The 26,120-nt window shown below is 37.4% G+C and overlaps 1 protein-coding gene across 10 annotated transcripts in view; it reads left to right on the forward strand.

Annotated features, from left to right (window-relative positions):
• The window catches only part of COG5 (component of oligomeric golgi complex 5), a 277,344-nt gene that overhangs the window by 184,746 nt on the left and 66,478 nt on the right, over window positions 1–26,120 (forward strand). For all 10 annotated transcript variants that reach the window (XR_015162655.1, XM_086396849.1, XM_086396848.1 and 7 more), the window contains 3 exons: window positions 15,377–15,581; window positions 22,904–23,065; window positions 25,013–25,112. Coding sequence is in view for 9 of the 10 variants with exons in the window: in XM_086396849.1 (XP_086252975.1) it covers window positions 15,377–15,581; window positions 22,904–23,065; window positions 25,013–25,112 (467 nt within the window). In the remaining variant the exon portion in view is untranslated. The remainder of the gene's footprint in view (window positions 1–15,376; window positions 15,582–22,903; window positions 23,066–25,012; window positions 25,113–26,120) is intronic.

The following is a 26,120-nucleotide window of genomic DNA, read 5'->3' on the forward strand; positions in this document are numbered from 1 at the left end:
TTAGGCATGCTTCTCCCAAGTTTTTTTTAATTTTCTATTTAAGATTTTTTTTTTTTTTGACCATTTTAAAAGTTTTCATTGACTTTGTTACAGTATTGCTTCTGTTTTATGTTTTGGTTTTTTGGCTGTGAGTTATCCAAACCAGGGAGGAAACTCCCTCCCCCTGCAGTGGAACGTGAAGTCTTACCCACTGGATTGTGAGGGAAGTCCCTTGTCCCAGGCTTTTAATTGAGAGATTGGAGGTCTTTGTCCCCTCAACCCTGAAATATTGAAGCTGATTTAGCTCTGTTCTCCAGAGATTTCCAGACAAGCTCTTTAGGCTCCCACCAGAATCTGTTGGACGTCTTCATGGGAAGGAAGACCTGCCTCTCTGTGTTGGTAGGCGTGTTCTCTCATCTTAGGTTTCCTATGATATGTTCCACAAATATGAAGGATATTTTAATTTCCATTCTTTGAAGCTTTGGACCTAGTTCCCCAGCTTGCCTTGCAACTACATAACTGAGTGGGTCTTCTATAGGTTACTCAAGTTGAGACTTGTTAAGTTTCAAAATGTTCATTCCAGTCTCATAAATCACCAAAAGCCTTGCCTGTTTTCATCTTCTCCAGCAAAGGTTCTCTGCATGGGGCAAGCTTGACTTTTTAAAAATACATCTGCCGTCCTTTCTTTTGCATGTGACTGTATGTGGCTGTTTAGTTTTCCCAACAGCATTTATTGAAGAAAATTTCCATCCTTTATGGTAGACTAATTGACCATATAAGTGTGGGTTTATTTCTGGGTTCTCTATTTTGTTTCATTTGTTTTGTGCCTGTATTGTACTTTTTTGATTACTATAGCTTTATAATGTATTTTGAAATCAGGGAGCATGATACCTCTAGCTTTGTTTTCTTTCTCAAGATTGCTTTGACTATTTAGAGTCTGTTTGGGTTTCATACACATTTTAGGATTATTTGTTCTATTTCTGTAAAAATGCCACTGGAATTTTGATAGATAAAGCACAGAATCTGTAGATTGTCTTGGATAGAGCTGTTATTTTTAACCAGGTACGTGCCATTTTGAAATAGCAAACATTTTCATTTTTATGCAATCTGAATAATTTTAGATTTCTCAGTAAAAAAAAAAAAAAATACGTCTGCCCTCTTTAGTTATTACCTTGGGAGCACTGGTCTCCTGCCACTCTTCTTCCCCTGTCTCCCTCAGGATACAGTCTCAACGTGATGTTTTATTTGGTTCCTTCCTATCCGCTTAGCAGTATTTTTCTCCCTTCTAATTTTTTTTTTTTTTAATTTCTGTCCTGGAGTGTGTTAGTTCTTGAATGAATCACCCTCTTGCTTCTCAGTATTTACAAATACTGAAGCACCTGTCTGTAATCATCCTCTTCATCTAGATAATTCACATTCATCTTTTCAGCCTCAGTTTAGAAATAAAGTGTTCCTTGATTCTTCCCTCTTCATCATTGTACTCAAATATGGGTATGGCATCCTCTCTCTGCTCCCACAAAGCTCTAACATGTTCCCAGTTTTAATCCTTATCTCACTGCATTGTTATGGCTCACCTCCTTCAAGCTTGTCCGAATCTCCCACTAGGCTGTAGAGAAACCATCTCTGTGTACCTCTGTTCCATGCTATATTCCTATCACTCACATGGCACAGTGCTCAATACAAAATAGACATCCTGTTGAAATGGATTCCTAAAGTGTTACTTTAATAGTAAAGGCTTTATGTTTTAAGAAATCCGAGGAAAATGCAAACTGTAAAATAGAAATACTTTTCATTAAAAAATAGCACATATAAGGTAAATGAGACCTTAAAATATGAAATACTTTTAGAAAACAAACAATATGTATATGGGATAAACAAGGATACAAAAGCATGATTATTATAGGATCAGATCAGATCAGTCGCTCAGTCGTGTCCGACTCTTTGCAATCCCATGAATCGCAGCACGCCAGGCCTCCCTGTCCATCACCAACTCCCGGAATTCACTGAGACTCACGTCCATTGAGTCAGTGATGCCATCCAGCCATCTCATCCTCTGTCGTCCCCTTCTCCTCCTGCCCCCAATCCCTCCCAGCATCAGAGTCTTTTCCAATGAGTCAACTCTTCACGTGAGGTGGACAAAGTACTGGAGTTTCAGCTTTAGCATCATTCCTTCCAAAGAAATCCCAGGGCTGATCTCCTTCAGAATGGACTGGTTGGATCTCCTTGCAGTCCAAGGGACTCTCCAGAGTCTTCTCCAACAGCACAGTTCAAAAGCATCAATTCTTCGGCGCTTAGCCTTCTTCACAGTCCAACTCTTACATCCATACATGACCACAGGAAAAACCATAGCCTTGACTAGACGAACCTTTGTTGGCAAAGTAATATCTCTGCTTTTGAATATGCTGTCTAGGTTGGTCATAACTTTCCTTCCAAGGAGTAAGCATCTTTTAATTTCATGGCTGCAGTCACCATCTGTAGTGATTTTGGAGCCCAGAAAAATAAAGTCTGACACTGTTTCCACTGTTTCCCCATCTATTTCCCATGAAGTGGTGGGACCGGATGCCATGATCTTCGTTTTCTGAATGTTGAGCTTTAAGCCAACTTTTTGACTCTCCACTTTTACTTTCATCAAGAGGCTTTTTAGTTCCTCTTCACTTTCTGCCCTAAGGGTGGTGTCATCTGCATATCTGAGGTTATTGAGATTTCTCCCCGAAATCTTGATTCCAGCTTGTGTTTCTTCCAGTACAGCGTTTCTCATGATGTACTCTGCATAGAAGTTAAATAAACAAGGTGACAATATACAGCCTTGACGTACTCCTTTTCCTATTTGCAACCAGTCTGTTGTTCCATGTCCAGTTCTTACTGTCGCTTCCTGACTTGCATACAAATTTCTCAAGAGGCAGATCAGGTGGTCTGGTATTCCCATCTCTTTCAGTTTTCCACAGTTTATTGTGATCCACACAGTCAAAGGCTTTGGCATAGTCAGTAAAGCAGAAATAGATGTTTTTCTTGAACTCTATTGCTTTTTCCATGATCCAGCATAGTAGGATATAAAATAATTTTTACTTTTTTCCTTATGCCTTCATATATTTGATATTTTAAAGTACTTTATATCATTAGTTATAAACTATGAAACAGTTTTCATTGAGGTAAAACAAGCCTAGGCTACTTAATTAAGTCTTCCATAAAAATTTGTTGAATGGATAAATGTGATCCTGTTGTTACGAAAATGAGTAAAGTGCTCAGGGTTGAAGAGTAGATTGAGATAAAAGAGTTCAGAGGAGAAAATCCCTACTTTACCTCACATAGCAGGGTAAATTTCAAGTAGACCAAAGAATTATATGTAAAATATAAAGCTATTCAAATGCTAGAAGAAACACAAGTGAGCAAGCTAGGTGTAGGGAAAACTTTTCTGATTTAATTTCTAGAAGCAATGATGAGAAGATTGATAATTTGACTGTGTTAAAAAATTTACATAGCCAAAAAACTCTTAAGCAAAATAAAATAACAAATGAGAAAAATATAACTTACCTCAATGAAAAAGGGTTAGTATAAAAAAAACTTCTGAAATAAGAAGAAAAAAGATCAAGAACCCTACCAAAATAGTATAAATATATCTCGTTTGTAAAAGATTCTCAGTGTCACCATACATAGAAAAATGCAAAGTAAAAGTGTACAGAAACATCATTTTTCATCTGTCAAATTGTTCAGTTGCTCAATCGTGTCCTACTCTTTGTGACCTAATCAAATTAGCCATAAGTAAAAAGAAATTTGGTAACACACTCTGCTGGCAAGCCTGTAGGGAAATAGTCACTCTCACACATTATTCATTAGCATCCAAACCTTATAAGAATTTCTAACAAAATTATCTAACAAAATAGATAAGGACCTAACAAAATTATATAAGCAGTTGCTTGGTGTCCCTTGTGGCTTAGCTGGTAAAGAATCCACCTGCAACGCGGGAGACCTGGGTTCAGTCCCTGAGTTGGGATGGTCCCTTGGAGAAGGGAAAGGCTACCCACTCCAGTATTCTGGCCTGGAGAATTCCATGAACTGTATAGTCCATGGGGTCACAGAGTCGGACATGACTGAGTGACTTTCACTTTCACTTTTTCTTTTTTGTATTTAGCAGTTCTACTTCAAAGGATCTATTCCATAAATATACTATCAAAAATACAAAGAGATATATTCACAGGGCTGTTCATTGCATCATTATTTGGAAAAAACTGGAAACAGCCCAAATGTTTATCACTAGGGGGGTAGTTTAACTATGGTGCATCCTAGAATGAAATGCCATGCAGCTATAAAAAGGAATGAGAAGCAAAAAAGGAATGAGGAATATCTTTATATACTACTATGGAGCAATCTCCAAGTTATATTGTTAAGTTTAAAAATATAAGAAAAACATGTCTACAGGGTGCTAATAAGAAAGGCAGTGGTATAAATAAATATACATTTTTGCTTATATTTTAGAAACAGAAGACTAAACCTTAAAATCCAGAACAAAATGGTTACCAATAGAGGGGGAGTGTGTGAAGAATACGTTGGAGAGGCCAGGGATGAAAGCTAGACTCCTCTGAATATACAATATATTTGTGTAATATATATATACACACAATATATATTCTTTTCCAGATTCTTTTCCATTATAGGTTATTACAAGAGATTGAATATAATTCCTTGTGCTATATAGTAATAGTAGGTCCTTGTTTATCTGTTTGACTACTTTTAAACAGAGTAATTTGTTTTTATAGCCCTACTAGGATATACTTATAGGATAATAAGAACTTTCCCCCAAACAGAGTAACTCTTCTAAACAATCATGTTATTCTTAGTAGTGTTATTGTTATACTCAGACTGCTGTTTGTGCCATATAGTGTGAAAGTCACTCAGTTGTGTCCGACTCTTTGTGACCCCATGGACTATACAGTCCATGGAATTCTCCAGGCCAGAATACTGGAGTGGGTAGCCTTTCCCTTCTCCAGGGAATCTTTCCAACCCAGGGATCGAACCCAGGTCTCCCACATTGCAGGCAGATTCTTTACCAGCTAAGCCACAAGGGAAGTCCAAGAATACCAGAGTGGGTAGCCTATCCCTTTTCCAGCAGATCTTCCTGACCCAGGAATCAAACCCGGGGCTCCTGCATTGCATGTGGATTCTTTACCAACTGAGCTATGAGGGGTATGGTGTAAATAAATGTACTGGTATCAGACTGAATCTGGATTTTGAGCATGTGTGAAACAAGATATAAAAATGGTTGAGATCAACTGATATTTTTTTCTTTAAAAATATATAATTTGATCTGCAAACATTTCATAGCTCTGCCCACTTGTAAAGACCTGAAAATAGTGACCGTTTCATTGGTCCTGAACCTCTCTAAAACCAATGCTGTGGATTTAAAACTTGATTTCCCATGGAAAGAAATCCCAGTTCTTTGAAGAAATGGTTAATTTGGGGTTAGGGGTAAGAAATGTGCAGGATAATTTTCTAACCCTATATACTAGAAAGAAAGAAAGATATGAAGACCAAGACTGTTAGGATTGAATTAGTAGGACCCAGGAAGCAATTTAAATAGATATATACAAGAGAAGGAATAAATTTAGCGTCAATAAGAAGATAGTCAAAGGTGATTAAGTCCATCAAATCCATGGGCTTGTAATGATGTAAGTAAAGAAATACTGATTACCCTTGGGGATACTATGGAAATCTATTCCTTGCTTTGAAAAGTGGTGAATAAAGGGGGAAAAACATTTTTAATCCTTCCTACAAATGATAAATTACAGAAGTTGAATAATTGATGGCAGAAGTTTTATTTATAAAAATATCACTTGTAATAAGTGTAAAAAGAATGTTACATATATTCAAAGAACCTTCAAAGAATGTTATCTTCATCTTGAAATCTCTTAGTACAACTGGGCAATGATTGTTAATGGACTGTCCATATAAAAAAGGCAAACAATATACAAATTAAAAGGTAGAGAATCTGCCTGCCAGTGCAAGAGACGCAAGAGATGCAGGTTCAGTCCTTGGGTTGGATAGATCCCCTAGAGAAGGGAATAGCAGCCCACTTCGGTATTCTTGCCTGGAAAATCCCGCGGACAGAAGAGCCTGGCATGCCACGGTCCATGGGGTCGCAAAGAGTCAGACACAACTGAGTACACATCATATTGCCATACAAGTTCATATGATACATATGTAGTAGGCTCACCAGAAATTATAGACTGTGGAAACAGATCAAATTTCTTAAATGCTGCAGTGGTTTTCAACTTAGTTGCATGTTAAAATCACTTAAAGAGTATTTAAAAATCTCACAGCCTATACTGCAATTGCATTAACGTCTCTGAGTTGAGACCCAAGCATCAGGACTTTTTTTTAGGCTTCCAAAGTTGTTTCAGTATGCAGCCAAGGTTGAAATGTATTGTTTTAGATCCAGCTGATAATTTACAGGAAATACAGGGATCCAAGGGTGCAATAAGCAAAATTCAGACTGGGAAGCTCTAGAGGATAAATGACCCAGTTTCTTAAATAAAGAATTAAAAGGAATAAAAAAGAGAGGAACTATAGGTGGGGCTTGATGATATATCAAATAATTATAATATATGGACTATTTATGGGTCCTAAATAAACAAGCTAAAAAAAAGTCACAAGTCAGTCGTACAGATACTGTGACTGATTGTTAATTTTGTAAAGTTTGATAAGAGAACTATGGTTACTTTTTAAAAATAGTCTTTACTATCAGAGATACATGCTGAAGTATTTATGGATGAAATAATATGATGTTGTCATTTGCTCCAAAATAACTGGCAGCAGTCAAGGAAAATTGGCTAGGGTTATGATAGATAAAACATCATCAAGCTGGTAAATGGTGATAACCCCAGACACACAGTCTATCCCTCTCCTTCCCTGCTCCCCCTTGGCACTTGCAAGTCTGTCGTCTATGTCTGTGAGTCTGTTTCTGTTCTGTAGATGGGTTCATTTGATACTGTTACTTTTACCAAAATAGTTTCAGTGGCATTGTGGCAGTTGGAAGTTGGGTTACAGCCTGAAGGAGGCAAGGAGATGTATGTAGACTATGATTATAAGCAGTGACAGGACAGTGGCTACTCATTAACTGTTGGAAGGTCAAGAGGAAGTCTTTGCCATATTATTTGTAGTTTTTGATTTTTTATACAATGAAAGTATGTTCAGTCTTTTTATAAAAAATTAATTGGAGGCTGAAAGTACAGGAGAGAGTAGTAGAGGAGGAGCTGAAATAGAATGAGATTAAGTGTGGAAGTTGAATAATTGATCATGTATAGAATGGACACTTGTTCCTATGAAGAAAGTTAAAGACAAACATTTATAGGGGAATAGAGGAGAAGGTAATGGCAACCCACTCCAGTACTCTTGCCTGGAAAATCCCATGGACGGAGGAGCCTGGTAGGCTGCAGTCCATGGAGTCACTAAGAGTCACACATGACTGAGTGACTTCACTTTCACTTTTCACTTTCATGCATTGGAGAAGGAAATGGCAACCCACTCCAGTGTTCTTGCCTGGAGAATCCCAGGGACTGGGGAGCCTGGTGGGCTGCTGTCTATGGGGTCGCACAGAGTCGGACACCACTGAAGCGACTTAGCAGCAGCAGCAGAGGGGAAGAAGTTGAAGGTGACCTTTATTTTTGTTGCAACATTTATTGTGAGATAATGAGGGTGGTCATCTTCATATCATAAATGGATTCAAAGTTAACTAATTAAGAGTTTGGAGAAGAACGTGTATGCTTTGTATTCCTGTTAAAAGGGAAGGGTATGGTGTAGAATACATACCCAGTTGGTATTGGATACCATACTTTGTATTGCTGTTATTATGAAAAAACAAAACCTAAAAAATCTCTTAGGTGCCGTATCTGGATATTTTCAGACAGTTATTGCATCTTAATTATGTGTGTGTGTGTAGTGTAGTTTGTGCAAGTGGCTAATATTAGATTGTGTGTGCTTTTTTTAAACTCAGTTTCTTCATTCAAAGCTTAATGTTTTAGGCTTTGGTCAGATTTTCCATCTAAAGCTTCCATTTTAATATCTGTTTATCTTAAATAGGGTTTCTCTAAGCTTTAAAAAGGTCTGTTTTCTATTCTGATTTTAGTTTTATTAAATCATAACTTTAAAATTAAATCAAAAGACATATTAATCCTCAATAAAATACATTTATAATTAGTTTTAGGTCATATAAACATTGATTGCTTTTAATATATAACTTGGACCGTACATTTCTGGAACTTAGAAGGAAAAGTTCTTTTTATGAGTAATGGGAAAATTCATTACCTTGGGTGCAATTGACTTACCATTATTTTATTGTAGAACTATTTCTGTAGTGTATTTGGTCTATTTTTCAACAATACTGTAAACGATTTTTTATATGAAACTGTTAAATACGAAGGAATAATATAGTCTGTGTTAGTCGCTCAGTCGACTAACTAACCATGGGGTCCATGTGACCCCATGGACTGTAGCCAACAGGATCCTCTGTCCATGGAAATCTTCAGGCAAGAATACTGGAGTGGGTTTTTATTCCCTTCTCCAGGGGATCTTCCTAACCCAGAAGTCGAACCCAGGTCTCCCACATTGAGGCAGCTTCTTTACTGCCTGAGCCACCAGGTCTATAATGTATTAGTATTTGAAAAATAGGTCTTTATCAGACTGCTGGATGGTCCTCAGCATTTGACTTTTTCTCATTTTTATTGATGTGAATGAAGTATCATTCATTTTATCAGGGCAGATAGATTCTAAGATTGCTCCCATTGATCCCTCCCTCCTGATATTTATACGCTTGTGTTATCTTTTCCCCTTGAATACAGGTACAACTTGTTTGTAATCTATAGACCATGCAAAGAAGAGGTCCCTTGTATGATTAGGTAACATAAGAGCGTAATTTCCATTTCACTAGCAAGCACTCTCTGTTGCCTTCTTGGATTACAAGCTTTGATAAAATAAGCAGTCATATTGGAGTGGTCCACTTTGTATGGTTGACCCCTTGCCAACAGCAAACTAGGAACTGAGACCCTCAATCCAGTTCAGTTCATCAGGAACTGAATCTTGACAATAGCCACATGAGCTTGGAATCTTGTCCCCGAGTTAAGCCTTCTGATGCGACTCCAGCCATGGCTGACAGCTTGATTGGAGTCTTAGGAGAGACCCTGAAGCAGAGGACCCGGCATGTCTCATTCATAGAAACTGTGAGATAATAAATGTATGTTTTTTAAAATAAGCAGCTACATTTGCGGCAGTTTATTGTGTAGCAATATATATCTAATGCAATTATGAAACAGAAAATACTTTCCAAGACATACCAAACCCTCCTTTACTTTCGTAGTACTAGATGATTTAGATGCAAGACAGGTTTTGGGAACTGAGCCTATTAGGCAAGGAATGAACTAGAAATGAGTAGCAATGTACTTAAAAAAGAGGGACTTAACATAGCTATGGAGGCTTACTCTCTCAGGCCAAGAGCATGGCAGGTTGTTAAAATAAGAGCAGCAGCCTCTGCTGGGATTGTCTACCTCACATCTTTTGCATTTGCTATTTCCTCCATCTGAATCACACTTTCCCCAGGCATCCAAATGGGTCATATCCTTACTTCACTCAGAGAGGCCCTCCCTGTCGTCAGTAAATAAAATGCTACTGCCTATCCCCAGATTACTATGATGGTGTGGTCAGCCACCCAGAGTCAGACATTCTGGAGTATGAAGTCAAGTGGGCCTTAGGAAGCACTGCTGTTAATAAAGCTAGTGGATGTGATGGAATTCCAGTAGAGCTATTCAGAACCGAAAGGATGATGCCATCAAGGTGTTGCATTCAATATGTCAGCAAATCTGGAAGACCCATCAGTGGTCATTGGACTTGAAAAGGTCAATCCTCATCCCAGTTCCTAAGAAGGGTAGTACTAAAGAATGTGCTAACCATTGGACAGTTGTACTCATCTCCATGATAGTGAGGTCAAGCTTAAAATCTTGCTGCTAGGCATCAGATTTATGTGAACCAAGAACTTTCAGATGTCCAAGTTGGGTTTAGAAAAGGCAGAAGAACCATAGATCAAATTGCCAACATTTGCTTGATCATAGAGAAAGCAAGGGAATTCCAGAAAAACATCTACTTCTGTTTCATCGACTACAAAGGCTAAAGCCTTTGACTGTGTGGATCTTAACAAACTGTGGAAAGTTCTTAAAGAGATGGGAATACCAGACCAATACCTGTCTCCTGAGAAACCTGTATGTGGGTCAAGAAGCAACAGTTAGAACCCTGTATGGAACAACTGACTGGTTCAAGATTGAGAAAGGAGTATGACAGGGCTGTCCGCTGTCACCCTGTTTGTTTAATCTGTACGTGAGCACATCATGAAAAATGTCAAGCTGAATGAGTTACAAGCTAGAATCAGAATAGGCAGGAGAAACATCAACAACCTCAGATACACAGATGATACCACTCTAATGGCAGAAAGTGAAGAGGAACTAAAGAGCCTCTTGTTGAGGGTGAAGCAGGAGAGTAAAAGAGCCGGCTTAAAACTAAATATTAAACAAAACTAAGATCATGCCATCTGGCCCCATTCAGTTCAGTTCAATCGCTCAGTCGTGTCTGACTCTTTGCAACCCCATGAATTGCAGCACACCAGGCCTCCCTGTACATCACCAACTCCCAGAGTTCACTCAAACTCGTGTCCATCGAGTCGGTGATGCCATCCAGCCATCTCATCCTCTGTCGTCCCCTTCTCCTGCCCCCAATCCTCCCAGCATCAGAGTCTTTTCCAATGAGTCAACTCTTCGCCTGAGGTGGCCAAAGTACTGGAGTTTCAGCTTTAGCATCATTCCTTCCAAAGAACACCCAGGGCTGATCTCCTTTAGAATGGACTGGTTGGATCTCCTTGCAGTCCAAGGGACTCTCAAGAGTCTTCTCCAGCACCACAGTTCAAAAGCATCAATTCTTCGGCGCTCAGCTTTCTTCACAGTTCAACTCTCACATCTATCCGGCCCCATTACTGCATGGCAAATAGAAGGGGAAAAGATGAAAGTAGTGACAGATTTCCTTTTCTTGGGCTCCAAAATCACCGCGGACAGTGACTGCAGCCATGAAATCAGAAGACTATTGCTTCATAGCAAGAAAGTGATGACAGACCTAGACAGTGTGTTGAAAAGCAGAGACGTTACTCTGCTGACAGAGATCCATATAGTCAAGGCTATGGTCTTCCCAGTGTCACGTACGGTTATGAAAGATGTACCATGAAGAAGGCAGAATGCCCAAAAATAGATGCCTTCAAACTGTGGTGCTGGAGAAGACTCCTAAGAGTCCCTTGGACAGAAAGGAGATCAAACCAGTCAAGGGAAGTCAATCCTGAATACTTGTTGGAAGGACTGATGCTGAAGCTGAAGCTCCAGTATTTTGATAATCTGATGTAAACAGCCGACTCATTGGAAAAGTCCCTGATGCTGGGAAAGATTGAGGGCAGAAGGAAAAGGGGGCATCAGAGGGTTAGATGCCTGGATGGCATCACTAATGCAGTGGACATGAACTTGGGCAAACTTTGGGAGATGGTGTAGGACAGGAAGGCCTGGCACACTGCAGTCCATGGGGTTTCAAACAGTCGGACATGACTGGGCTACTGAACAACAACATCACTATTCTCTAATCTTGATATTATGTTACATACTAATTTGTTTACTGTCTTTCTCCTTCATTGGAGCATAAGCTCCTCATGGGTAGGAACTTTGCTTCTTTTGTTCACTGCTGCGTATGCATCATTTACAACAGCATTTGTCATATAGTAAATGATCAGCAAATACTTGTTGAGTCAATTAGTCCACCTTCCAGATTTCACACTGACCAGGATTTGGTTGTCTGGAGGCTGATGGGAGTTTTCAGGAGTGATGCCCTTTCTTGGTCAGGACTCCAGTCAATGGCTGAGAGATGAGGTGTTGCGTCTTCACACAGGGAGATGTGCTGGCAGAGTCAGACAAACAGGCTGAGATTAAGCACAGCTACTCAAGACTAAGGCCAGATCTGTGAAAGCTGCAGCTCTGGGATAAATAGGGGGTCTAGGAGGAGTGAGGTAATGAAGTCTAGGCTATTAGAATCTAGAGAAAAGATTTAATTCCATACCTACATCCTTCTTCATTCTTTTTTCAGTTTGTTCATTCAGTAATTCAATGCCTGGTGTTATTCTAGGTAAAGGAAATACAGAGACAAATCAAATAGTATCCCTGTCTCATTAAACTTGCATTCTGAAGAGGGAGCACAGACAGTCAACACAAACTAATAAATAATTTCTTACAGTGTTCATTGCTATGAAGAAATCTTCATAAAACAAGCTACTGAAATAAAGATGAATTTCCTCTCCCTGTTAGTGTCTATGTTGGAGTCACTAGTTATTGCTCAAAAAGAATTGAGCAATATTGCTCAGTTGCTCATATGAAGGCATAATCTGAGTAATGGATTACTTAGTAATCGGGAATTAGTAATCTGTTATTTTCTATCTGTAAATGATTTGTTAGATTATTAAGATATGCAGTTAAGTTCTATAGACATTGCAGTTAAGTTCTAAAGACATTTATCAAATAAGTAATTGATTGTAATCAAGTTTATAGGTAATTGATGTGAACATTTTAAACCTATTTATAAAAGAAAGTAAAGTAGAATTTAACTTCAGGAATTACCACACAATATTTATTTGTAAACTTTAAATGTATTTGATTTAAGTAACTTAGAATCAATGAGTCAGTCACGTTTACTGAGATGATATAGTCACAGTTTGGCTTTCTAAAACTCTGAACAGTGGATTGTTCTGCATAGATAAGATTTCTGTGAAAGTGAGCATATTGTCCATTGAAAAGCAAAACTTAATTTATTCTATCATTAAGAGATACTTTGTGTTGAGTACCAAATATGCATTGAAGAAAATGAGGCTTGTCCTTGTTCTCATCAAGTTTATAGTCAAGTACGGGAAACATACATTACATAAATAAAATTGGAAATTGTGGTAAATGGGAAGGGAAAAAGCAGATTCCTATAATGAAAGGAATATGATTTAGCTTTGAGGAGCTCAAGAACTGTGAAAGATCTGAGATATTTACCCTACTTAGAAAGGGTAGCCTGCCAAAGTGCTCTGGATATTGTCAGAAGACACGAGACTCCTGGGTCAGAGCAGAAGGACTTTATTACTCAGCATACCAAGCTGCGTGAGCATTGGCATCTTTGTTTTTTGGCTCCCCCCACCTCCAGGTCTCACAGGGAGATGCAGTTCAGTGGTAAGTATGCCGTGAGTTTGTCTCTCTTAAGTTGGGAGAATCTGCCACTTTTGCTGTAAGCAGTAAGCAAGCCTGCTCTTTGTGTGCTGAAGAAGTTACTTCATCTTTCAAGGCTACTTGCTACAGATGCAAACCTTGCTACAGATAAATGGCCTGGATAAAGAGCAACTGGGGCCTCTCATTGTTGACATACCTGCAAGAATATGTGGGAACACTCAGGGCCATGGTGAATGGCTTCTTCATTGGGGAGGAGGGATTTCAAAGAAGTCCTAGCTGAGATTTTTTTAAACAGTTTTTTATTAGAGTATAATTGGTATACAATAACCTGAACATAATTTTTGTTAAGTTTTGACATACATGCACACCCATGAAAGCATCACAGCAGTGAAGATCAGTGAATATACTTGTCATCAGTGAAAGTTTCCACGTACCCCTTTATAATTCCTCTCCCTGCCATCTCCTTTCTCCTTCCCCAAGCAAATTCTTGACAAGCTTTTTGTCACTTTGAGCTAGGTTACTTTTCCGGGAACTATGTACAGATTGAATGATACAGCATGTATTATGGATTCTTATTTGCCTTTCATGGAGCAGGATTGTATTTAGAATCATCCATATTGTAATGTGTACTTCTGTATAGTGTTCTGTTGTTCAAGTATACTGCAGTTTGTACATGCATTCACTTGTGGATGGACAATTTGGGTTGTTTCCAGTTTTTGGCTATTACAAATCAAGGTGCTTTGAGTGTTCATATATAAATCTTTATATGGACATATACTTTTATTTCTGTTGAATAAACATGTAGAAGAGGAATGGTTTGACCATATGGTAGGTATATCTTTAACAGTTTAAGAAAATGCCAGACTTTTTTGCAAAGTGATCAGTTTTTCTTTTCTACCAACAGTATATAAGAGTTTTAGTATTTCTGTATTCACCAACATTTGGTTTTTGTTTTAGCTAGTCTAACAGGTATATAGTCATATTTCATTATGATTTTTAAAATTTGACTTCAAAAGCAAAGTCAACAAAAGGAAAAATAAACAAGCGGGACTATATCAAACAAAAAACCTCTATACAGCAAAGGAAACCATAAACAAAATAAGAGGACAACCCACTAAATGGGAAAAAATATTTGAAAATTACATACCTGATAAGGGGTTAATATCCAAAGTATATATAGAACTCATACAACTCAGTAGCAAAAAAACCAAAGTATCCAGTAAAACAAAATGGACAGGATCTAAGTAGACATTTTTCTATAGACAACATATAGAAGGGCAACAGTACATGAAAAGATGCTTAGCATAACTAATCATCAGCAAAATGCAGATAAAAAACACAGATATTATCTCACACCTGTTGGAATGACCAGTATTAAAAAGTAAAGAAATAATAAGTGCTGATGAGGTTGTAGTGAAAATGGAACCCTTGTACCTTCTTTAGTGGGAATATAATTAACTGATGCAGTCACTATGAAGAACAGTATGGAGGTTTCTCAGAAAATTAAATATAGAACTGATCTAGCAATTTTCTTTTGGATTTTTATCCAGGATCATTTAAATATATCTTTCTGTTATGATTTCTTATCTAAAACTATTTGGGTTTTTCATACTTTGTATGATTTGAAACCTTTCAGATTTATTCAGATGATTTCATGACATTAACAATTGTCATTTTTGGTAAATATTTCATGTGTACTTGAAAACAATGACTACTTTGCTGTTTTGGATGAAGTATTCTATAAATGTCAATTTAAGTAAATCATGGGTGGTGGTCAGGTATTTTTTATGCTTCCTGATTTTCTATGTATTTTATCAGTTTTTGAAAGAAAAAATTGAAAGTCTTCAACTTTTTTCATCAATGTGTTTGTTTCCTTATAGATTAAGTTTCAAAAACCAAAGGAACTTTGTGGCCAACCCAATATATGGTACATATATCAAATGCAGTAAATAGTCTGGGAGGAAAACTACTGCTACTGGCATTATTTTGAAAAGCCCTGTTAAAACACACCTTTGTTTTGTCCTGTGGTATAGGCTATTTGTAGCACGGTTTTCATATACAAAAGAAACTTTATTTGCTACATTTTATTGTTTTATCATTTATCTAATCCATTTTATTGTTTTGCTTGGCAGCTTCTATGTTTTTGAAACAGGCATTTGAAGGAGAATACCCAAAATTATTGCGGCTTTATAATGACTTATGGAAGCGTCTTCAACAATACAGCCAAAATATTCAAGGAAATTTTAATGCAAGTGGAACTGCAGACCTCTATGCTGACTTACAACACACGGAAGATGATACACAAGATGTATTCATACCGAAAAAGCCAGATTATGAGTATGTTTGTGTAATCAAATCTGTTTGTTGGCACGTTAAGGATTTTGTCCTTTATTTTTATTACAAGTTAGAAATTGGGGAAATGTTAATCTTTCTGAATATTTGTAATGATTATTATTAATTTTTTTACCTTAAAAGATTTCACAACACTTTTAACTTAAGGAGTCAAACTTCTATCCTTAGTTGAGCAGCCTGATTCCGACTGAGAATTTGTCTTAAAGGATATCACCAAGTAAGGTGAATAGAAGCTAAGAGATGAGCATGTGTAGTCACTGTCCTTCAATTGATACTATAATACACTTGTAATTATATAGCATCATTATTGATGGGCCAGTGGCATAAATGTGATACAAAAGGAACTGGTATGTTCAGGAACTATAGTGGAAACAAATCTTATGCTGGGATAGGTTCTCAGTCTGGTGGGCAAAAGCTAAGTATTGTCGAAATTAAACCTGAAAGTCTCTTAGATGAGTCATGAAGTATAGTATATGTAGTGATATTTATAAGCCACATTGGAAAACAATGTACCAACTCAATAAGTTTAAACCTGCCAGCTTTCCCCCTAAATTGAAAAGAAGTACTGTTTTCATATTTCTCTGTAAGTACCAAATCAATTGATTGGTTTGCACACTTCCTTTAAACACTTGAATCATTTATTGTGATGTGATTGACTCAGGTAACAACAGATTCTTATCACCTACCTTGTAAGAAAAATGATAGATTTATGAGTGCTTTTTTAATGTTTGTTTCAACTTTTTTTTTCCTGAATACTTACAGTTGAATTGTAGCCACTTTAGTAAGAAGTTCTGACTGGTAAAATACAGATTATATAAGTTTTAATTGGTAGAGTAAGTGCATAAGAGTAGGCTGAAGTGACAGAAGGGGCTTTGTTCTCTTCAGTTACTCTTTCACATTAAACATGAAGTAAACCCGAACATGGTTTTTGGCCAGTCCAGTATATTAAGGGTTTTTTTTTTTTTTTTTAAGTATATGAAATAAAATATGTAGTATCATTCTATTTCTGGCTTAGTTTTATTTTTAAATTCATATGCTTGTACTAAAAAGCTCTGGAAACATACATAGCAAAAAGTAGTAATGCTTTATCTCCAATAGGTAGAGTTTTTATTTTGTATTCCTGCTTTTATTTAAAATGAGCATATGTTACTCATGGGGGTAGGGGAAAGACAGTAAATTCAATGTAGAGAAAAAAATCAGAATGAAAAAAACCTTTTATTTTGACTAGTGGGATATCATTGTCACCTTTTGGAGACTAACTTTAGTAAAGTAGCTGATGTGGAAGAAGAGTTGTGACCTGTACCCTAAGAAACCAAAAAATAATGAGAATAGTAAGGAGCAATTGTATTATGTTTTACATATTCTTTTGAGGAGTGAGGCAAAGAGTCAAACATAAATTTGACCATGAGCCAAAGGAAGGTTTTTTTGTTGTTTTTAATTATAGAGGGAAAACTGAGAGTATTTATAGATAGAAGTAGCCAGTGGAGAGAGCAAGAGGTAATGAACAAGATCTTGGAAGAATCTGAGTATAATCAAGGCACAAATAACCAGGTTAGCATTTTTCATCATTAAGTATTCATGCTGAATTTGAGAGCTGTTCTTGTTATGAAGAAAATAAAACAAGGATATTCCCTGATGGTCCAGTTGTTATGACTCAGTACTTCACTGCTGGGGCCTGGCTATAATCCCTGGTTGGGGAACTAAGGTCCTACAACCACGCCCCTTCCACCCCGCCGCCACCCCCCACCAAAAAAAAGACAAGACAACATGATAGAGTGCCTTATATAAGGTGGTGAGGGACGGTCTCTATGAGAAGATAACTTTGACCCAAGACCTCAGTAAGAAATCAGCTGTGGAAGATTTGGAGTAAGATTTCTGCAGGCAGAGAGAAGAGCAGATGTAGAGTCTTTGAGAAAACTAAGATGGAGATGTTGAGGAATAGAAAGCTGGAACACAGTGAAAGAGGGAGAGTGGGGGCTATGAAAGTGGCTCAAAGAGGGAGGAAAGTGTAAGATCATGTAAGGCTTTATTCACTATGGTATGGGATTTGGAGTTTATTCAAAACAGTAGAAACCATTGCTTTTAAACAGAGGAATGATATGAACTGATAAACACTTTAAAATTAACACTAGGGCTTCTATATGGACAACTAGGGAAAGCATCACCACAGGGAAAGAGAAGTAGGAAATGGAAGCTATTTTGTTTATCCAGACAAGAAATGGCAATGGCCTAAAATAGGATGAGGGGATGAGGTGGTGAGAACTGGTCAGATTGCTTCTAGATATACTTGCTAGTAGATTGGATTTGAGAGGAAAAGAAGAATCAAGGATATGTATGGACAAGTTGGGAGAAGACCAAAGATTGGAAGCCATGGTCTCATCAAGTAGTGTTGAACAAAGGTTTTTCTTTTGAAACTCTTGAATCAAAGATACAAATAGAGATGTTATAGACTTTTTGAAAAGGTAGTTGACTGTGAATCAGGGCTAGAAATGCATATTTGAGAATCATCGCTATGCATATCTTGAAAAATCATGGGTCTGGAGGAGAGTCTATAGGGAAGATATATGTAAAGAGAAAAGGGAACTTTGGCCCAAGATATGCACTCCAGAATTTATAACTTGGAGGATTGGCAGCCTACAGGACTGAGACAGAAAAAAAATAGTGAGATAGGAGGAAAACTCAAAGTTGTGTGGAACTCTTAAGGAAAGAGTTCATTAGTCAGAGGAGGAATAGTTAACTGTGTCACATGCTGTTGAAAAGCTGAAGAAGCTTAGGACTGAGAATTGACCACTTGCTACAGCAAAATAAGGTGGTTCAAGGCCTAAGTGTGGAATGGTGGATATAGTGAAGTGAAGTCGCTCAGTCGTGTCCGACTCTTAGCGACCCCATTGACTGTAGCCTACCACACTCTGTCCATGGGATTTTCCAGGCAGTAGTCCTGGAGTGGATTGCCATTTCCTTCTCCAGGGGATCTTCCCAACCCAGGGATCGAACCCGGGTCTCCCGCATTGTAGGAAGACGCTTTAGCATCTGAGCCAGTGGATACAAGAGCATTATTAGAATTGATGAAAGGCAGACTATGAGGAGATTGACTTCTGGGATGACAGCACTTCCCACTCTGCTGACCCATCCCCAGTAAATCTGGTGAAAACTATTACAACAAAACCAAACAACTCAGTGCCTCTGGAAATGATTTTAAAAGCAAACAGCAAATGAAAAATCATCAATGCAAGAAAGTTTATGAAAATTTGGTAGAAAGAATTCCATAAGAGTCTGTGATACTAGAACCAAGACAGTTGTTTTCTCCCTTCCTCTTCCCAGTTCAGCAAGGCACAAGCTCCACTCCAAACTGTGGCACCAAGAACCAAGGGCTCCCTCTCCCACCATTCCCAGCCAGAGGGCTTTCTGCCTAGGAAGAACAGCACTGCAGCATTTCTCATGCTGCTCTCAGCTGCCAGTTAGCTGAAGCCAAGTGTCAGCCAAATGAGATCAATATGTGGGTGCTTCCTTATTGTGCACAATGCTCACGTGTTATGTATGTTATCACAATAAAAACAAAGCACATAAAGTGAATTTTTTAAAGTATGCTCACACACAAATTTTTAGTGAATGTTTATAGCAGTATTCATAGTTACCAAAAGATAGAAACAAGCCAGATGTCCATCAGCAGACAAATGGATAACCAAATGTTGTATATCCACACAGTGGAATACTATTCAGCCGTAAAAGGAATGAAGTACTAACACTTGTTACAGCATGCCTAAACTTTGAAAAAGTTATGCTAAGTGAAAAAGGCCAAATACAAATGCATATACTGTATGATCCTATCCATATGAAAGTCAAGAACAGCAGATCTCTAGAGATATAAAGCCTATATAAAGCCTATTGGTGGTTGCATAGGGCTGGGAACGGGGTGAGAAGGGTAAAGATTTTAAAGCTGAAGGGTATGAGGTTTCTTTTGAAGGTGATAAAAATGTTCTAGGTTTGAGCATGGTGATGGTGGCACATACCATGAATATACTGAAAACCATCAAATATACACTTTAAATGGTTGAATTGAATGTAAGTCTCAATAAAGCAGTTTTCTAAAAAAGAATAGGAAAGGAGGAGGTGGGTTCAATTCATCTGAGGTTTTGATATCAACAAAGGAATAAAGCTACTCTTTCTTTGGGATAAGAAGAAAATCAGATGTAGATGAAATTACAGAGGAAAAAGAAAAGCTGGTATCAAGTTGACAAAGATCATTGCAGTAGTTTTGGTCTTCGTGTAGAAACAAATGGTCCGCTATAGAGAGTGAAGGACTGCAAAGAAGGTTTTTAATACCTTGAGCTTCAAGTCTCTTGAAATTAAGGGGTTTGTATCAGTGTTCAATAGAAACAATTTCCTTTTTCTCTGGAATGCTTGGGCAGCTTAGCAGCAGGTACAGAGATCATCTAAATGAGATATTTCTTACAGCTTTGAAAGGAAGGTACATTAGAAAAATCAGGATGCTCATGAGAGTACCTTGAAATGCTGGGCTGATGGAGGATGAGCACAGCAAAGGATTTTACAGCACTGATCACAGTCAGGTCAAAAAGCAAGTTCTTTTGAGTAAAATCTAGCGTTTTTATTCATATACAAAACTCAGCATGTTTTGTTCCATCTGTTTGATCTTAAACCTCATTTTGTACTGTTCTCCTGTCACTTAAGTGCTCTGCTCCTCTCGCTCTTTGGCAAACTCAGCCAGGTATAAGTCCCCTCTCAGGGCCTTTATAAGTCCCCTCTCAGGGCCTTTGCACTTCTTCTCTCCTCATAAAAGTGCCTACTCTGGAAATCGATGTAACTTGTTCCCTCCTTTTTCCTCATATCTTCCCAGGAAGCCTTGCCTTACCTCACTCTATCTAAAGTTGGATAAAAACTGCTCTCTGGCTACTTTGCTTCCTTCTTCTCTTAGAATTTATTAGTCTTCTTTATATTCCACAATTAAGTCAGTTAAAAGTTTTATTTCTTCTTTAAGAGGGCAGGAAATTTTTTTAGCTGACTTTATTGCTACATTCCTCACTTCCAGGAAGTACTTGGCAAATTGTACACATTAAAGAGAATTTGTAGGAGGGAAGGGGGTAGGGGCAAGTGGAGGTGTGGAAAGTTGTCTTCAAGCTTGGAGACCTTAGAGGTGGAGCAGTTCAAAATGATGACTCAAAAAGTAGACGTATAGTACAGGACGGGCTTCCCCGGGTGGCTCAGCAGTAAGGAATCCTCCTGCAATGCAGGAGACACAGGTTTGATTCCTGGGTCGGGATGATCCGCTGGCGAAGGGAGTGGCAGCCCACTCCAGTATTCTTGCCTGGAGAATCCTATGGACAGAGGAGCCTGGCAGGCTACAGTCCATAGAGTCGCAAAGAGTCGCGCACAACTGACGTGATTTAGCACGCATGCAAGCACAGGATAGGTTTTAGAAAAGCTGTCTGTTTTGACATAGTCACCGAGGATCCTACACCCCCCATGCCTAGTTCTTCAGTTTTTCCAAAACTAACAGGGTGGAATAGGGTAGGGAACAGGGGAAGCAGGCCACCTTGGGAGCAGGGCTAGGGTGAGGCTAGGCTTCTGCTGCCACCTGAGGCCGGACCCTGTCACATTGTTCTTCTGTCACATTCCTGTGTCAGTGGGTTGGTTTCCTACAGCAACCACAGGCCTTGGCCTTGCTCTCCCTCTCAGCCAGCCTCTCAAACATAGAGCACAGAGCTGCTTCTCCTGTGCAGCTACTCACAGATCTGCTGCTGGCAGATAGCCATCTAGGCCCTGGCAACTTTGTTTCTGGAGTAAAACTGTAGTACCTTCTGGGTGAATCCTTGGAGAAGAGGAAGAATGTCAGTACTTATAATTTAGTGCTGAAATTTCTGTGGAAGAAAGAAGAGGATTCTTAAGGGCAGTAAATGATCAGAGCAGAAGTAGGGAAGATGTTTAAATACCTGATGTGGACCTCAGGAGAGGATTGACTCAGACAGATTTAGGCACTAGTTCTTCCCTGTTCCTATGGGGCTCTTTCATCATCTATTATAAAAATTATAGTTATCACTCCACCTGCACATTTCTTCACTGGGCTGTAAAGCAAATTTCATCTCTATCTTCATAGCACTTAACAAGGGCTGGTACATAGGATTCTCGGGAACTATGTGTTGACTGAAATACCCACATTGAATGAGAAAGTGTTGAGAGATAACCATGGAATTACGATGTAGGAGCCAAGAGTGTGGTGACCTCTAGGTGTTGTCATTTGACCAACAAGAGTGGAAAAGGAGAAAGCCAGGTTTCCGGTACCAAAGGAGTAGGTCAGATGTTTTCAAGATGAACATTTAGGATGAATTTAGGGGGATTTGTTTTTTTTGTTTTTTTAAGATAATGGAAAGGTAGGTAGAAGGATCATAATCAGGGGTGATGTGAGAAGACACAGTTAATTATACGGTTATAGACATTTGATAATAATTTTCAGAGGTAAAATATAAGTTCCAATAATTGGACAACTAAATGAAAATCAACAAAAATAACTGAAAACATTGGAGGTCTGGGGGGGAAAGAAGTGTTTAGTAGGTTAAATTTTAGTTTGTGAAGAATGTTATAAAAATAAGAACTCCAGTTGGGAGATTTTTTGTGATTTTGTGGGACTTGTACAAACACTTTTTCTTTTGTCCTCAATTCTTGTTAGTATCAGTTTTGGTATCAGAAGGGTGATAAAAACCTACATTTGTATACTTCCCTCTCAGATACTTAGCTTATGAGAGTGCATCTATGTGTGAAAAGGATTGAACTGGTGGGAGCCAGTTCAAGTCTTTGCAGACTTGCCTCTCTTGTATGTTGTGTAGAAACATGCTAAGTGAAGACATGGCCCCATTAGAATTAATAAGATTTTACAGTGTTACTCTTATAGTTTCAAGTGACAAACTTGCTACAGTAGATACTGGGGCATATTATTTTACATTTATACCCAGGAATTATGTATAAATTAAAATGTTTAATTCTTAATAAGCATTTAATTATCAAATGTATATAAATGTATTTATAAATTTTTAAGCAAAATTTTTCTGTTGTCCATATAAAGTTACCTTCTATAGAGGAGATGTGTTTTTTATTTTTAATTGGAGGATAATTTACAATGTTGTGTTGGTTTCTGTCATACAACAATGTGAATCAGTCTCATATATATATATATATCTCCCCTTTTCTTGAGTCTTATGGAGGATATATTTTAAAGAAAGATATTTACAACCTAATACCATAGTATTTAGTCTTGTATAATTTAAGTTCATTTTTAATAAACTTTGTTCCCACAGTCCAGAAAAGGCTTTGAAAGACTCACTACAACCCTATGAGGCTGCATATTTATCAAAATCATTATCTCGACTCTTTGATCCTATCAACTTGGTTTTTCCCCCTGGTGGTCGTAATCCTCCTTCTGCTGATGAACTTGAAGGTATCATTAAAACTATAGCGAGGTATGTGTTTTTATATAATGGCATGCCATAAAATGCCCACCACATTTGTTAGTGATGTCTGATGCAGTACATTTTAAATTTATCTCTAGTTGTTCAAGTAATTAGTCCAGCAATTAAATCAAGAGTTTTGCAGTGAATGAGTGCACATGTCCTAAGTACTTGAGATTCCAATTAATAAAACCATTTAAATACAGTCTAAAAATAGTCATTTATAATTGTTCTTTATCTTGTCAAGGATGCAGAGTAAACCAACCTAATTCTTTATACCATAGTAAATTTCTGGTATTAAGTAGGACAGTAAATATAAAAATAATTTTACAGATTGAGAAGCTAAAGCATGGAGAGTAATTTTTTTTTTTTAATCTTAAATCCAGAAAGTACTTCATGGTGTACAAGTATTATAATCCTGATTAGTCTACTCGTGTTTGCTATTTTAAGCTTTCTAAAGTTGAATGTGACAGCTTTTAAAACTCTTAAAAGGGAAGATATCCTAGCAGAGGTGCCACCTGAATGCTTGCAGACAATGTAGTTATACTGTTGTCTTTAGACATTTTATGGTCACCCAGGCGACCCAGTCTGCAGTTGAGACTCTCGGTTCCTGTCGTAGTATATAAGTTGTCATAACAGTAGGTCTGTACATTTATAGGTGAACATTTTGTGAGTTAAAATAGTTGTTAGGCCATATAGGACCAGAGTATAGAAGTCTAAATTCTTTTAGATTACACATCAGATAATGATTCTGAGGCATGTGAGAGTAAAACTAGAAAGCCACAGGTATAATCTGCAGAACCATATACAGTAGTGTTGAAAGAGCCCAGAATCTTGATCCTAATCTCTCCACAGTTACTTTGACTTTCTAAGGCCTGACTCTGGATTCTTAAACCCTGATGATGTCTCCATTATTTGTTTAGTATAGTAGTGATCAAACCAGTCATTAATTCAACTTGATCTCTGACCTGTTTATGGAAATATTAAAGAAGTAACTCCCTTTCCTCTGTGCAACTTAACCACACTGTGATCAGTTGTAAGGTGGGACTTGAAAAAGCATGCTTATGCCACTGATCAATAGAATGTGAATATCAGGGTTAATTATGTCTCACTGTTAATTATGTCTTACAGTGAGATTATGTCTCACTATTAAATGAAAGGGCATTTTTGATGCACAAATTAAGCACTAATGTTAAAGTCTTTCGCTTTCTTCATAAAGGGAATCTGGGAAATACCAAGATTCTTTCTGCTACTTCACAGACAGTAATTACTTTTCTTGCTTTCTACTTGTATATGCATTTTCATGCAGTTTTTAACTGCTGGTATACTTTACATGGTCTTTATAAATACTTTTTTTGGAGCAGTCAGCTGAAGTGTCCCAAATAATCCAGTATAAAAAATTGAAAATAAGCATGGCAAAGAAATACTTCAGGAATCTAGATTTTTAAAATTTCCAGGTAAATCCTTGTTGTGCTTTTGATATAAAAAAGCTACGCTATCAAAATAACATGAATTGGCATAATTTCTACAGAAACTTAGTATCTTGATATATCATGTAATTTATATTTTTAGCCTATGTCCTTCCAAGGTCATCATTTCCATTCAAGAGCTGTCATTTCCTTGCAGATGTCTGTGATATGCAGTGTCTCTAATTGCACTTATCAGTATGAACAAGAGTGCTACTTGAAAAATCTGTACACAATTTACTCTTCTTAATCACAGCCTGAACCCACACATGACATGCTTTTATTAATGAGAAACTGGTCATTAACCAAACCATCTCAGGGCACTTTTTCCTAATGCTGAATTTAGGAGGGAAAATGAAACAATCCAATCAATTCTTAGAGGCACCCAGGGAAATCTATAAAAAGAATCACCTTTTTGTTTAATGGGTTTAAGTTCATATACTTGTCTTTGTTGATAAACTGTATTGCTAAAGTCTGTTTTTGTTTTCTTCAGTGAACTAAACGTAGCTGCTGTTGATTCAAACCTCACATTAGCTGTGTCAAAAAATGTGGCAAAGACCATCCAGTTGTATGGGGTAAAATCAGAGCAGCTGGTAAGTGATAATCACTTCTGTAAACCTTGATTTTGTTTCAAATAACTAATTATACAATACTTGACTATAAATATTGAATTGACTGAATAGTAATTTACTGTAAATTTTTAAAGTGACATTTTGAAACTTTCTTATGAATTTAAATCAGAAAAAAGTGTTAAATCTATTAAAAAACGGCCCTCCTATCATTGTTACACTTACAGAATGCAGGCAAATTTTGTAATATTTTTTAAGAAATCTGTGTGCCACTTTATGAGTTAAATTATGTATATTTTTAAGTATATTAATAATTATTTCAAATTGGTCAAATTTCCTCTCCTGTGGTCACTCACTCCAGGTATCATTTATGTACTGTTAACCTAGTGTGAAATTAAGTTGAACCATTAGAAAATGATTGGAGGATGTTAAGTGCTTAAACTGTAAAAGAAAAATATTGATTTACTTTCTAAAGTTTCTGGACTGTGAAAGTTTAACTCCAAAATTACTCTATTTGAGCAGATGATTGCACATATTTAAAATAATAACTACATGACTGAATCATAATCTTAATTCTCTACATTAATGTTTTAAACTACGTATTAACTAGTAGGTATGTATACTAATTGAAATCCAACGAATAAGACTGTAGTATATCTTTAACTGTCATTGATTGAAGAATTTTAGAGAATGTGCCAAAATGTGATCTCTCTACTGTCATTGTAGGGATCGCCAACCATGGGTTTTTTGTGTGGCCTCCCTTACTGCTCCAATTGAAACATGGGAAAATGAAGTATAGTTGACCCTTGAACAGCTTGGGGGTTTGAGGCACCTACACTCCCTGCAATCAAAAAATCCACGTATAATTTATAACAACATTTTCGTTGTTCCTCCTTATCATCCCTTCACCTCAGTGGAATCAACCAACTGTGGATTGTGTAGTATTTACTATTTCCTAAAACTTAGTATCTGCTAAGTCCCGTAGTATTTACTATTGAACAAAATCTGCATGTCGATAGACCATTGCAATTC

Source organism: Bos grunniens, chromosome 4, assembly GCF_055505025.1.
Source record: "Bos grunniens cultivar Pamir isolate PY7600 chromosome 4, Bosgru_T2T1.0, whole genome shotgun sequence".
Lineage (NCBI taxonomy): Eukaryota > Metazoa > Chordata > Mammalia > Artiodactyla > Bovidae > Bos > Bos grunniens.